General features: G+C 45.5%; 1 protein-coding gene across 1 annotated transcript in view; it reads right to left on the minus strand.

Annotated features, from left to right (window-relative positions):
- ANKRD44 (ankyrin repeat domain 44) overlaps positions 1-15,810 on the minus strand; it is a 147,432-nt gene that overhangs the window by 60,624 nt on the left and 70,998 nt on the right. The window contains exon 17 of the mRNA XM_014545560.1: positions 12,792-12,903. Within this exon, the coding sequence (XP_014401046.1) occupies positions 12,792-12,903 (112 nt within the window). The remainder of the gene's footprint in view (positions 1-12,791; positions 12,904-15,810) is intronic.

Below are 15,810 nucleotides of genomic sequence, written 5' to 3' on the forward strand. Positions count from 1 at the left end.
GGGGGTGGGGGTGGGGGAGGTTGGTAGCTACTGGTGCCCGGTGGATAGAGACCAGCGATGCTACTAAGCATCGTACAATGCACCAACAGCCCCCACAACGAAGAATTATCTTGTTCAAAATGTCAGAAGTGCCAAGGTTGAAACGTCCTGCTTTAAGGAAACGAAATAAAAGTAGATAAAGAGGAGTGTTTCCTTTGAACCCAGGCGGTATAGAGCTCTGACTTAGCCTTTCAGGAGAGTCAGACAAGCTACCAGGGAGAAGCCCTATGACAGCAATGTCCCAACATACTCTCATGAAGGAGTTTAGTCAACATGGTTCATTGGGATAGAGACCACATTCCAGAGAAGTGCCATCGCCAGCTCGATGGTACTCGGAGCGAGTGAGAAGCCCATCCTTCACCTTTAATCTGACTGCACAGAAAATGTGTGAGTTGGACAAGATAGAAAACAGATGTTAACGAACCCATCTAAATGACGGAAGGTATTGGCATTTTTGATCCATTTTAAATCTTTTCTTGTTTTGGGAAGGGTTGGGCTTGGGGGATGGGCTTGTGACACATGAGAAAACCTCCAGCCATTTTCAGATTTTAATCATCTTGCCCACCTCTCAGAGGCAGGCTGCTTGGCAGAGGCTCCAAGGAAAGAGCCTTATAAGGCCTCAGCATCTAATTACTTATCTGAGGGGAAATTAGGCAGGATTCCAAACCTACAGAAGACGCATGTCCTGCCGGGAGTTATTAATTATACGCAGACTTAAGAAGCAGGCATTTGTTTTGGAAATCATGCCAGGGTGTGCACAGCCCTGCCAAATAGCACAGGAAGTGAAGACTGGGGAGAAGGTGAGCTGCTCGGCTCAGCTGGCGAAGGGGGGATTAAAACCAGATGGCCCCCATTTGTCTCCTTAGCCAAATTCTACATCAGATAGTCTTAGTGCTGGAGTTTAAATGAAACTGATGCCTGACTGCCCTGCTCCTGAAGAAGAATCTAAATTAATTCCTTTTTAAAAACGATTTCCTATTTTGTTATTATTGCTCAGAAGACCTTGAGGTAGTTAAAGACCTACTCTGACAAAAACACACAACCATGCATGTATCTGCAGACATTTGGGGAAAAAGACCATAAGGAAATAGATCAAAATTTAAACAGGCGTGATCTGTGGATGGTGAGGTTATCGGCGATTTCAATTTTCTTTGAATATTTCCATGATTTTCCAAACTTTCTACAGCACATATTATTTTTACAATCAGAAAGGGCCTGAAATAGGGTCATTATTCCCCTTCTGTCTATTTCATTCCCTAATTATCATCCAGTTCTACCTATACTGCTATCCTTTAAATATTGACATTGAGTACTTATGCTGGAAATGTGTAAATAACCAGTCAGAGATACTAATCAGACCAAAATCTCACCCAGTATGACCTACTTATAGAGCTGGCTGTATAATATATCGCTAATGGGTAACATGTCAGCATGTTACTCAATAACTAGTTTATCAAAGACTCCTCAAATTCTGTTTTCCATAGTAAACGTATCCTTATATCCTGGCAATGTACAAGACGAAAAGAAATAATAAATAGCCCGGCTGGCATGGCTCAGTTATTGAGCATCGACCTATGAACCAGGAGGTCATGCTTCGATTCCTGGTCAAGGCACATGCCCTGGGTATGGGCTCGATCCCCAGTGTGGGGTGTGCAGGAGGCAGCTAATCAGTTATTCTCTTTCATCACTGATGTGTCTATCTCTCTCTCCCTCTACCTTCTGATGTGTCGATCTCTCTCTCCGTCTACCTTCCTCTCAAATCAATAAAAATATATTTTAAAAAAGAAAAATTAAAAAAAGAAATAGTAAATAATTTTAATGAAATTTAAAGAAGTCTAGATTTTATGTCAATTGGCTTAATTTTTCACCTTCAAGGGCTTTATTAGTTCATTAATACAATAGTATCAACAAAGGCTTTGATTATTAGAGTCTTTCTATAACTCTGGGGCCTAATCACCACTATAAGTTGGCATCTAAGACAGAAAGGCAGCAGGTCTCCTAGGCTTCACATTCAAAATGTATTCCATCCCCTACCCATTACCCACACATCCATCAACAGAAGTCCTCCTCTGAGAGCTACTTCAGTAGAGGTTCTTGCACTACAAAACCCTCGATTGCATTAAGAGACAGGCACATTGAAATGGTGACAGGTAGTCAACCCTGTAAAATATTCAGGGTCATAGGTGTTACACTGGATCAATTCTACTTGCTGAGCATATCTTCTTTGTGTATTACCAGAAAAAAAAAGACACAGTAATACTGGCCTCATGTTTCCATGGTGACTTCTGAGAGCAATTCTTAAGTTTAACAGTTACTCTTTTAATCAGCTATCATTTTCATCGAAATGATATTCCCAAATTACCCCGAATTATATTAGCATCATGTTAATTTACTCTTTGCCTCAGAACAAGGAAAATCTATCTGCCTAGGGCCAGAGATGTTTTATTTAGGTCTAGGCTGAGAGCAATTTAGAAGCCGAGGGGCGTGGCAATATGATTTTTAAAGTGCAGAAAAAAGAGAACAAAGGAGACAATAGGTTTGAATACAAAAATAATTAGGCAACAGAGGAGTTTCCTGCTTCAGGAAGGCACTCTGCTTACCTGCTCTTCGTCCCCACAGAATGCATGCAAACCAACATAGGTCTCGCCAGACACCATTTTTAATGTTAAATTAGAGTATAAATTCCTGCTCTAAGTATCAATAACATGTTAGTGATTCTAGCCCACACAAAAATATATACAGCTTTAACATTTTTTTCTACTGGTTCGATTAAAGCGAATCTTGTGGCGTTCTGAAACACGAACTAAGCACCATCCACTATTTCTGGTTGATGAACATTAAAAGAATCAGCACAGATTCAAGAAGTGGGTAAAGAAAGCTGTTACTAGTTTAAGCAAAATTAAAGCAGATGGGCAAGACTGACACACATGTGTTCCGACATGGGCCTGCCTCACGTTTCATCTTTGATGAATGGCTGATCCCAGATGGCGATGGGGTTCGGGAGCACGGGCTGAGAGACGCATCCACTTTCCTTTACCCCAATGTACTGTGTCAGCGACAGAGAAAGAGGGCGTCATGAAGACAGCTTCTCCGCTCTACCGAAAACGAGATGTTGGTCAATTTATCAAATCAAGTCCACACATCCATGTGCACGCACCCTCATTCCATCCACCTCAGGTCCGGTCTACTGTTCCCCGATGCTGGGTGATGAAAGCAGGGCTCCAAAGAGACAAACGGCACACGCATCACGCAGACGAGTGCCAGGAAATCTCATTAACCACAGAGCCCAGAATGAGACGTTCTGTCCCCTTAGGTGCACGTCACCTGCACCTCTCTTCTGGGACACCCTATTTTATCTTGGATGATGAAGGGTAAGAATAAGAGAAATCCAGAACCCTAACAGGGCAACTGTGGTCCTTTATTATAGTTATTTGTTTACACGCTGATTCCCATCACTGGACAGCAAGCTCCTTGATATGGGAACTTCTCCATCTTTTCAGACCTGGTATAGAGCACTGTGCCCAGGACATAAGGGATATTGGTTAAGATACATTAAATACAGTCATAACAATAGCTTCTACTTGTACCTATCCTAGGCCAGCACCATGCTGCACACTTTCCTTACATCACCCCATTTACCCCTCAGAACAAGCTAATCCCTACTTGACAGATTAGGGAAGATATGGAGGCTTACAGAAGTGAAGGAAAACGCTGTAAAAACCTTGCAGGTAGGTGATGGCAGTGCTGGCATCTCAATCCAGCCTGACGATCCCGGTTCTTCAACTCCCAACCACACCACATGGTATGGACACCAAGGATGGTCAGTGGCACAGTGGGAGGAGGTTGATCGCAGACTCCACACACTAGGCACAGCCTGGCAGCCTCTGCACTGCCACTGGGGGGCAGCGATGAGGGCAGCGTCTCCACTAGACACTTGTGACCTAACAGATTTGTGGTTGTTAATAACCAGAGATACCACCACAGCAAGCGGGAACAGGGGAGGAAAATAGTGAGTGTCCTCTGTAGCCGAGAGAACTGTATACAGTGCATGGGAAACATGAAAGACCCCTTCAGAAGGAATTGAAGCCAAAGCTTTGGCAGAATAGGAGGGGACAGGGCCAGAGAAATAATTTGGGGATAGTAATTATACTCCTATTATTATCCTACAGAGAACTAGAAAATATGAATGACATTTTGAGCCAATAGATGATATAGATATAGATATAGATATAGAGATATATGATATAGATATGGATAGATAGCCAATATAGATAGATAGATATAGCCACACGTTGCCCTATAATTTACTCTGTGTCCAGCAAGTAGCCACCCTAGAGGTAGCCGATGTAAGAGAAGTCACATAGAAGTTGTCCCAGTGGACAACCAGCTTGGTGTCCATGGGGTCCAGGAGAAACAGTCTGTCTCGGGGAGAGAACGCGTGGGCAGGTCGCCAAGGGTATTCTGACTGCAAAGCACAAGGCCTTCGTAGGAGAGGAAACCTTAGGTCACTACAGCGTGAGCTCATTGACGTTTACTCAATTCCTTGGATTTTAATTCTACACTCAGGAAGCAAACTTCTGATCTTCATTCAGTTTATAAAATTGAGTCTCCTATTTGGAAGGGAACGTAGCTGTGGCAAATGACACGAATCCCTGGCCCTCCTAGTAGTTGGACTTTTCACTGTAACTTCACAAAGGATGTTCCTGCTCGTACAACTCATCTGCCTGATAAGGACTAATACGGTATATGAGCCTGCAGGAGCTCACACGCTGACCCTGATCGCCAGCCTCACCCACTGCCAGGACCAGTGGAGCCTTTAAAACCAGTCAGTCCACAGGAAATATTAAGTATCATCTTTGTTGTAATATTCCTCTCACTTTTAAAAATATATTTTGAGAGAATGACACCAAAAACACAGGCTTGTCTGAAATGATTGCTTTGGGTTATTTCTACTACAGTTAGTCTCTTATCAGCATGAGGAATTTGAGACCCAAAGAAAGTTGCTACAAACTGAAAAATCTTTATGTAATTAAAAAAAAGTGTATGTGTGTGTGAAATAAAACATGTGTTTGGGAAACTATCAATTCTTCCTAGGGGAAAAATGCTATGAAGTTGTCACTCTACATTAAATTGCTTCCCAGCGACCAAGTATATTTTATTGTCTAATATTAACAAAATTCCCTTTCCAAGTGCTGAATGGCCCACAGCATTTAAAGGCAGTGATGTTACCACTCAGGTTATAGGGACTGCTCATATAGGAAAAATCGATCTCAGTTATTGCGGAGGGATTTGGTTTTTCCAAATACTCCCGTCAGCGGTGACAGATGGCCGAGCCTCTTCACCCCCCCGCCTTTGGAATCTTAGAAAGGCTCTTTGTTCTTTGAATCAGACAGAACCCCATGACCCGAAGGCACAGGTGTGTATGTGAGCTCTTATTCCGACTACAAAAGCTCAGGCCTCTACACTTTCCGTTACCGAATGCGGATCAAGAAGGGAAGTGGCCATGATGGGGACCCGGTCCTGACCTCACCAGCGATGTGTCCGTGGCAGCTGCCAAAGATAAAGTATCTTTGGAGGAACAATCCTGCTGGGAAGTCACTCCTCCCCCCAACACCCCCCCCCAACCCTCTCCGGCTGGAAGTGGTCCTCCCTGGCAGCTGGTATCATCAGGAGAGTGAGGCCAAGCTGGCAGCAGCTGCTACAAAGATACTGAGCAGAGGTTCCAGAGGGAAGGTGGGTTCAAGAGCGCTTTGATAAAGCATGTGCCAAAGCCCAGGCTCCGTGCCCCAGAGTGCAAGCCGGGGGTGTACTTGACAGCGGTACCTGGGGTCCTTTTCCCCCTCGCTGGGTGGGTGATGCTATGAGGTGGGTCCACTCTCCTGACGGAAAAAGACAAGGCAGACTGCTAGTCAAGACGAGGCTCACCAAAGAGATGGATGACACAGACATAACTGTCACTGGTGTTGTCCAAGGCTCTCCTGCTTCCCTTAACCGAAGCCTAAACACTGCTTGTCTTGCCCGGCTGGTGTGGCTCAGGGGCTGCGCATCGACCTATGAACCAGGAGGTCACAGTTCGATTCCTGGTCAGGGCACATGCCTGGATTGTGGGCTCCATTCCCCAATGGGGGTGGGGGGGGAGGTGTGCAGGAGGCAGCCGATCAATGATTCCCTCTCATCATTGATGCTTCTCTCTCTCTCCCTCTCTCTTCCTCTCTGAAATCAATTTAAAAAATATTTTAATAAAGTACTGCTCGTCTCAGTGGTGCCTCCGTTGGCTGTCACAGTCTTGGCTGATGTGGAATTCAGATGTTCTGGGATTGATTTGTCCCTCAAAGTCTGGAGTTTGCCCGTCCTCCCGAGCACACTGGTTCAAAGCTTGGACTGTAGAGGGAGTCAGACAAACACGGGTTTGAGTCCTGGTTCTGCATCACACCAGCTGCATGACCCAGGGCAAGTTATTGGTATTTAGAATACTCACACGTGAAGTCTGGGTAAAAACAGGAGTTATGTCCTAGTGTTGCTGGGAGAATTAAATGAGATGATGCCGGCACGGGGCCTAGCCCAACCTGCTTGCCATAAATGTTCATTGTTATGACTTTATTAAAAATAGGCATGGTCGTTAAACTTCTTCCCCATGAGAAAAGGCCTGGAAAGAGAATTAGGGTTTTGTTTTGTTTAAGGGATTGATTCTTTTAAGAGATGAGGTCTGCCCTGCTCAGCCTGCCTAATGAGGCTGTAGCTGAGTGGAAGGGAAGAAGGAAGGAAGGAAGGGAGGAAGGGAGGAGAGGGAGGGAGGCAGAGTCACTTTTTTAGGCTTTTAAACTACGTTTGTTTAAGAAACGTTCCTCCTTTATCGCCGAGTCCCTAGAAGCTCCGTATCAGGAGGAATAACGCCTCTTCTCTGACTGCCTTAGTGCCCACTATCCACTGAGAGACATGACAGAAAAGGTGAGTGGACGTGAGTGTGTGGTTTTAATGTTGTGGATGTCTTCATACCAGTTTGAGACATTAGTATGGGTCTTTATATCTCGAAAAAGGGAAAAAATGGAGGGAAGATTGCAATAAAATGAGTTTGTGCTGGGAAGTAATCAAATCTAAAGAAAAAGCCAAGCCGCAGAGTTTAAATTTTCATTTCCTCTCTCACCTGCGTCTTCTCTGAAATACCTTCCTGACAAGCAGGACCGTCACTAGAACAGGTGCATCTATAAAACAGCGCTTAAGTTGTATCACTAAGTCCAATGTAATCACTCCCAAGTGTATTTCACTTGTTCAACAATGTTTGACACCTGATACGGGCTTGGCATTACTAGAACCGTCTGTCTGATAAAGCTGATCTTTAAATTCATGTACATTTAGATGATAATGGTTTATTTTCCTTTGGAACTGGGCATCAATCTTTCCTAAAACTGTGACTCTAAGTGTGCGACTTGGTTTTGAACTAGCAAGTCATGGGGTGAACCATAACTTTATTCTCCTTTACCCTATAGCAGGTCCGATCTCCTTCACGAGGCTACTTCTTCTGTGCCTGATGCCCATGAGATTTCATGTTTCAACTGAACTAACTAGAAGCAAACGCAAGCCCAGCATTGTTGAGGTTCCCACTGCTCACTGGCGGTCTGCCTGCCGGGAGTCACAGACACCCCAACCCCTTCTTCTCAGCTGTACCTCCGGGGACAGGAAAGAGCCAGCAGACACTTGTTTGGGGCTGGGATTCAGGTTTGCTGGCTTCTCACCTTCTTGTCTGCAGATGACTACTTAGCAGCTCTTCTTTTTTAAACTCTTTGATTCTCTGCGTTCTTAGCCTCGAAACGCTTAAGTAGACATTGCTAATATAAGCACCTCTGCTACAGAGCCAGGCGGTGATGGTTTCTTAAAGGCCTCTGATAAACACAGAGACCACCCGAAACACACAGTAGTTTACTTGGGAGGAGCATAATGTCAGTGTTCAGTGGCCCAAAATATAGTGGCCTTCAGACTATCTTCAGAGAATCTCAGAAACTCCTAGGATACACATGCAGGGGCGTCTGTCACCCCCACACACTCTCACAGTTGAAGTTCAAGTTGGCTCGGAACAGGGGAGAAGGCCGGAGGGAAGCAGCCAAATTCCCAGGGACTTGGCATGGCAACGTCTTGGGCTGAATTGGTTCAGAAGCTTTGAGTTTTCAAACAATCCCTCTAAGTTTCTGTAGGCGATTTATGTCATTATATTGGCACACACATTTTTCCATCTCAGTATAACAAAACCACAAAAATCTTGCTGTCACAGACAACTCTTTAGTATTGTTAAAGAAATACAGTATGCCCATATAAACACACAGACTCCAAGTAGAGGCATGATTCTCCGATGGTTCTTTTCCGAGTCAGTAAGAGTGAAGACCTGAGGGGAGGGCAGGGGGAGGGGAGGGGCTGGGAGGAGGGGGGAAGAGGAAAAATGGGACTTATCTGTAATACTATCAATAATAAAAAATATATTTTTTAAAAAGAGAATGAATTCCAGACCAAGGAGAAGGGAGGCATCGAGCTCTTCTTTAACCCCCTTCTTCCCCTGAAACATAAGTTTTATTCAGACAAGCTGATGTGGTAGCCAGGCTCCTGCTTGCTGCTTCGATATTTTGAGCTCAGTCGCATGTAACTGATCACAGCCCTTGGCATGCGTCTGTGGGCAGATTTTTGCTCGCACCTCTTTGGCCAAGTCCAGCCGAGAATGCCGGCCTGAGTAGGCCGACTTGGCAGAACTCTGAACCTGGGCTCCTCTGTCGAGGCCAGAGGGTTCGCACTACTTTCTAGAAGGTTTGTGCTTATGGAACAAATTCGATATATGTTTATATTAGGAAAATAGAGTGAAAAGAACAAAAAATCATTTCTGCTCCTTTTCGATGATAGCAAAATAGACTGAACACAAAGTAGGGTTTACAAATGCTCAGCCTCGGATCACAGACGGGACGAACACACCGAGTGAAATGTCAGAGTCAAATAAAATGTGCATCAAAGTTAATGACCCGGATTTAAGGATGCGCATGACCACAGGAATTGCTCCGCTAAGTGGGAAGAGCGGCAGAAGACACACTGTACCAACCTCGCAAATCAGCTGCTCTGATGGCCAGCACCCTGTTCAGTCCTATCCACCGGCCGCAGCACAGAGGCCTGGCCTGGCCAGAGACGCCCAGAGGCCGCAACATTCATTCCTCCTCTGTGTCCCTTCCGGAGGCCAGAGCCATGGGTGAGGGAACACAACATACAGAAGGTCTCCCGGCATAATTCCTGCTCAGAGGCTCAGCTGAGCTCCTTAGAGCACCACAAACATGCCTTTCACTGGCATTATTCTGGCCCCCAGCGCAGAGTCAGAACCAAATTGTTAGACGTATGAGCCCTGGGAGGATTGGGGTGTTTGTGTGCTGAGATGAGGGAGAAGACCGGCATGGCAGCGATGAGTCTCAGAAACGTACCTTCTAGTGCACACGGGCGTATTGGTTGCTTCCCTAATGTCTGGGACCCAAAGAAATGGGAGTTTTAAGGAATATGAGGGCATTGTGGTCTGAGAGAGAGAGAGAGAGAGAGAGAGAGAGAGAGAGAGAGAGAGAGAAACTAGAAAAGGTGCCCCTCAAAAAACCCACTTCTTGCTTCAAGAACAGCCTTCTTCTTCTCACTAGGGAAAAGAATCTATAGAAGGTAATGAATGCTAACTCAACTTACTGTTAATCATTTCACAATATATGTAAGTCAAGTCATTAGGCTATCTCTTAAATGGATACAGGGCTATATATCAAGTATTCTTCAAGAAAACGGAAAAACAATTAAATGGCATAATGTATGCAAAATTCCTGGCATGTGATGAACACACAACAAATGCCATTGGTGCTGGTCCCACCCTTCCCCAAATCCCCACCATTGATGGGCCAGTGGTGGGAGCAGACACCCACGGTGGTCGGTGGTCGGGCTCTCCGAGGCCATACCCAGGGGGGAGCCCAGGGTTGTTTTGTTTTGAACAGGAGGGTGCAGGGTGCAAGGATGCTTACAGCCTGCTCAGGATCCTTGCTTATTGGAACTGCCCAAGAGGAATTTTAGGGTGCATTTCTCAGTGGAAATACACAGAACTTTCTGTTTAACCATAATAATTCAGGACAATGGGAGAATTTCTCTCCCATCCCTGTTATAAATGACCCATTGGGCTTCTTTTCCGAAAGCAAACAACGGTGACATTTCTACCAATTTATGTTGCTAATCGGGTCCTTTTCAGCTGACAGTGCAAATTGAGATCAATTACTACCCCACCTCTCACCCCTACCCTCGTCCCCCTGACACCTGATGTTTGAATGTCTTGTACTGGCCAAGAATCGTCATCTCTTTGTGAATCACACAGAGCAAGTGCCATCGAATCAGAGGGGTACTTTCATTCACGAACAGAACTTGTGAAGCCTCTGGTGGACAGAAACCCTGGTCACTGGCTAACAGACATAAGGGCCCTGAGCTGGTTTTCTGACAGATAAAAATAACGTGTAATATATTATTTACATAGAGAGAAAGTGTTACAGGAGCATTCTTTAAAACAGCACAAGTTGCCCTGGCTGGCGTGGCTCAGTTGTTTGGGCATCCTCCCGCGCACCAAAAGGTCACTGGTTCAATTCTCGGTCAGGGCACCTGCCCTGGCTGCAGGCTCGATCCTGCAGGGGGTAGGGGAGGTGGTGGTGGTGCAGAAATAGCGCTCTCACATCTGTATTTCCCTTTCTCTCTCCTGCCTTCTCTCTCTAAAAATCAATAAACTATTCTTTAAAAACACACACACACACACACACACACACACACACACACACACACCAGCACAAGTTATTAAGACTGCAACAACAAACTTTGTAATAAAAGTTTCGACGTCCAATTACGGCATGGTTTTCATCGAGAAAACCAATGGAAAGCAGCCACTGTCTGACTTAATCTCATAGGACACCGTTACTAGAACCACTCAGCTAGGCCATGCCTGAGTTCCTGATGGACAGAAACAGGCTCCGCTCAAACATGATGACTGTTGTGTGAAGCCACTAACTTTGGGGATGATTTGTTATGCAGCAACCGTAACTGGAAGAACTAGAATGGAATCAAAGCTAGAGGGGAAATGCCACCCCCAAGGTCAAACGGGGACATCTTTAGCATCCACAAGAGCCACGGGAAAGAAGGCTCGGAAGTAGTCAAGGATTAGGAAGGCAGGCACCCTTCACCAGTAAATGCCACACCAAAAAGACCACTAGAATAAACACCCTCTTCTTTCCAAACTGGGGGACCTTTGTGAACCTGCATAACGGTGTGTAATAGTAAGAACGACCCTATTGGAACCGCTTGAAACCGGCAGCAAAGCCAAAGGGAAAGGAACAAGCGGGGCATCATTGAGTCACTTCCCCGCAGGCGCGGGCACGGCTGCTCTCTGGCTTTCTGCCTCCTGCCTCTCTCAATCGCTGTGCAACTGTGCAAGGTTCCCCCGGACACCGGACACCTCTCAACAGCTCTGACAGTGGGACTTCTGCTTTTAAAGAAACATGGACAAGAGCTGGGAGTCCAGTCCCCAAAGGTGACACCTCTCATTAGACCAGAGATGGGGAGGTTGGATGGCCCATGTATCCTGGTGAAGCTGAATGAGGGGGATGCTCTGGAGATGGCCAGTGGTGGCCAGCAGAGAGAATCCAGCCACAAATCCACATTTCTTCTTCCTAGTCCACCCAGGGTTTTCTAAGCAGCCAATTTCACATACGAAGTCTAGAGTTCTACCTCCTCTTGGGATGCTGGAAGTCTGGCAACCCCAGGTATGCATTCCCACCTGGTCTCCGTGAGCTGGGGCTGACTCGCTGTTTCCACCTTTAGACCAGCGGTTCTCAACCTGTGGGTCGCGATCCCTTTGGTGGTCAAACGACCCTTTCACAGGGGTCGCCTAAGACCATCCTGCATATCAGATATTTATATGACGATTCATCACAGTAGCAACATTACAGTTATGAAGTAGCAACGAAAATAATTTTATGGTTGGGTCACAACATGAGGAACTGTATTAAAGGGCCAGAAGGTTGAAAACCACTGCTTTAGACAGAGCATGTGCTCTCTAGCTGCCACAATCCCCACCACTCCCTATTGCACACCTGGGCTTACTTCACTCCTTTACATTTCTGGTTCCTGTGAGCATGTGAGTTTGTGTCTCTTTTGACCTATACCAGCAGAGGCATTTCAGACTCCAAACCCCAAAGTGTTCTTTGATCACGACAGGTTTGAAATTTCTGGTGGTTTGGGAATTCCAGTACATTCTGATTTTTTTGTACCCTTGCCAATTTCTTTCCCTAGACTACACATTGGACTGTTAACAAGCCCACATGCCTCATGATTATGTAAATTATCTTACAACAATTCTCCTGAATATGGCGGTGCTACATGCGCCTCCAGAAACATATACTGAGCTTAGCTGATACGTCCAAATGATCGTTAAAATACAAACTGTGTCCGTACACAGGTCTTACATTCTCGGCCCAAGTTAATGTAGAAAAGAGTTCATTGTCAGTCATTTCTAAGATTAGGATGGACAGAAAAGGAACAAAGAGATCTCACATGATCCAGTTAAACAATTGAATCGCTTACCACAGAACATCTTCAAGGTGGTTTCTAGGAGGAGCTAACTAGGTAGTCAGGCCCTTTGCTGAGGCATTAAGACCAGCACTGTCTGGTCTGGGTGCATGTGTGTGTGTGTGTCAGAGAAAACAAGACAAGGCAAAGCGACTCACCAATTCCAGACACTGCCTGTGGCCGTAGGCAGCCGCGTAGTGGATGCTATTGTAGCCTTCCTTGTCCCGGAGAGATGGGTTGGCGTCATTTTGAAGCAGAAACTCGAGGCATCTGTAAGTGTAGGGATGAGGTCATTTCAGAAAACATCTCTGGACCAAAAGAGATACTGAATGCAAATTTCCTCCTATTATGAATGCTCCACAGAGCACTTTGTGAGTTTAAGCATTTCTTTAAAAATCCTACAGCAATGAGGATTTGTGTCCTGGAAGAGTGTGTGTGTGTGTGTGTGTGTGTGTGTGTGTGTGTGTGTGTTTCAGCTTAAAACTGCCACTCTAGAACTCAGGAAAGCCTTTAGCACAAGACAGTCATTCAGTTCTTTTTCCTTCTCATCCTCAGGTGGAGACCCACCCTGTCAGCACCACTGACCACTCAGGGTGAGATTTGTGTCCAAGAGTGTGTGTGTGTGCGCGCGCGTGTGTGTGTGTGTGTGTGTGTGTGTGTGTTTCAGCTTAAAACTGCCACTCTAGAACTCAGGAAAGCCTTTAGCACAAGACAGTCATTCAGTTCTTTTTCCTTCTCATCCTCAGGTGGAGACCCACCCTGTCAGCACCACTGACCACTCAGGGTGAGAGCTCCATGTTCAAAAGACAAAGTGTCCGGACCCTGGCAACAGGGCCAGCCTCGGAGAGGGGCTTCTGTCCACCTTGCTATTGGAGACTCCAAGATCAAAAGGTTGGAAAAGAAAAGTTAAGAAGTGTAAGAAGACAACAACAACGAAAAAGAACCGAAGAAGAGCCTAAGCAATGAAAGGATTGAAGGAATTGGTAAACATTTAAAAAACGTAAGTCAGTCGCCACAAATGAAGAAAAAGACTCCAATTGCACCACTAGGAAGAGAGACTAAAGCAAATAATAACTAATACATTTTAAAAGCCTTTGATGACAAAGTTGTCATTTTTCTGAAAAAGCCACAACCCTTGGAATAGCTTAGAGCAGCGGTTCCCAACCTGTGGGTTGCGACCCCTTTGGCGGTCGAACGACCCTTTCACAGAGGTCACCTAAGACCATCCTGCATATCAGATATTTACATTAGATTCATAACAGTAGCAACATGACAGTTATGAAGTAGCAACGAAAATAATTTTATGGTTGGGTCACAACATGAGGATCTGTATTTAAAGGGCCAGAAGGTTGAGAACCACTGGCTTAGAGGAAGGCGTGCGGCTCCCCTTTCCAGACGAGCCCCAAACTCCAGGACATGGGCCTCAAGGGCCAAACCAGTTCTGTCCAGGGTTTATCGCAAATGGAACAATCCTGCTGGGGAAGATGGAGTAAGTCGGCCACACCTCTTGCTCTGTGATTTCAATTTAATCTTCTTCTTATTTTAATCCTCACCTGAGGACTGAGGATATTTTTTCCATTGATTTCTAGAAAGAGTGGAAGGGAGTAGGGTGGGAGGGAGGGAGAGAGAAACATTGATGTGACAGAGACACACTGACTGGTTGCCTCTCACACCCAACCCGACTGGGGTGGGGATTGGACCTGCAACTCAGGTACGTGCCCTTGACGGGAATCGAACCTGTGACCCTCTGGTGTGCGGGCTGACACTCAAACCACTGAGCGACGCCAGCCAGGGCTCAATTTTATTTTTGTGGCAGTGGGACCAACAACTCCTTCACAAAACCAAGCTGATTCAATTCCCTATCAAATTAAAATTGTAAGATTCCGAAGCCTATACTTTAAATAAGAACTCCCAAAGGAAAATTTCTATAGTGCACAGAAGAGCTTTCAAGTGACATTTACCTATCTTTTTGGCAAATGCCACAAAGAGAAAAATAGATCACATACAGAGACTGTTTAAAATGATATTTTAATTTCTAGAAAAAAATTGATGAAAGACATACATTTTTAAACCAAATACCTCCATGTCACATGATTTATCCATAAAAATACTCCATAATAATAAGTCAAGCTATTCTTGGGGCCCTGACGTCATACTGCCTCTGGTGACATGTACCTTATAAGGAAGTCCTCCCTTATTTGGGTAATAAAATGCCCATGGGCAGGACTGCAGGTGTGACTCACTGTAAACTGAACTTGGCTCTTCATATAAAACATTCAATAGGAATGGCATTCTATGGATGCACAACCCCCAGCTCCTGAAAATCTGCTGACCAATTGAATATAAAATTTGGAAAACACTTGGAATTGCTCCCAAAGAGTTATTCAATCCAGAATATACCTGACCTATACTACCAACAGTGCTACTGAAATAACAACAGTTGGACAGAATTTGAAAATTCTCCGTGTTGTTTTTTTATGGGACAGTGATTAACTAGTTTTAACCGGAAATGCTTATCTTTTCTCCTCCCAGGGCAGTGCTGGCACCTAAGCTGCAACATCAAGAGATGCACATTAGGCCAGGGGTGTATCTGGACGGGGGTGGGGGGGGTGGAGAGTAGCCTCTTTGCATAAAAGGGCTCTCGGGCAGCGGGTGGCCACCTGCCCCGCCCCTCCCGCCCCTCCCTCTCCATCAGCTGTAAGCAGACTGCTCCGGCCTGGGCAAGCCTGCATTTCCTAGAGAAGGAGCATTTGCTGAGATGGTTTAAAATCCCAGTCTTTAATATGATCATTTTTAAAATATATTTTTATTGATTTCAGAGAGGAAAGGCGAGAGAGATAGAAACACCAACGATGAGAGAGAATCATAGATTGGCTGCCTCCTGCATGTCCCCCACTGGGGATCGAGCCCGGCATGTGCCCTGACCAGGAATCGAACCGTGACCTCCTGGTTCATAGGTTAATGCTCAACCACTGAACCACACCGGCCAGGCTTTAATATGATTAATTAAATTGCGGAGAATTAGAGTAAAACCTGGCCAGTCTGCTTTACACTCAGCAGTGTTTCCCGTTGCCACCCAGTAACAAAGTTATGCCCCCGAACCTGCACCTGAGCCACCCTCTAACTACATCCCTCGACTTCCTGTAGACAACTTCTCACTTGTAACTCTAGGCCCGG

This window comes from Myotis brandtii, unplaced genomic scaffold (genome assembly GCF_000412655.1).
Source record: "Myotis brandtii unplaced genomic scaffold, ASM41265v1 scaffold412, whole genome shotgun sequence".
NCBI classification, from domain to species: Eukaryota; Metazoa; Chordata; class Mammalia; order Chiroptera; family Vespertilionidae; genus Myotis; species Myotis brandtii.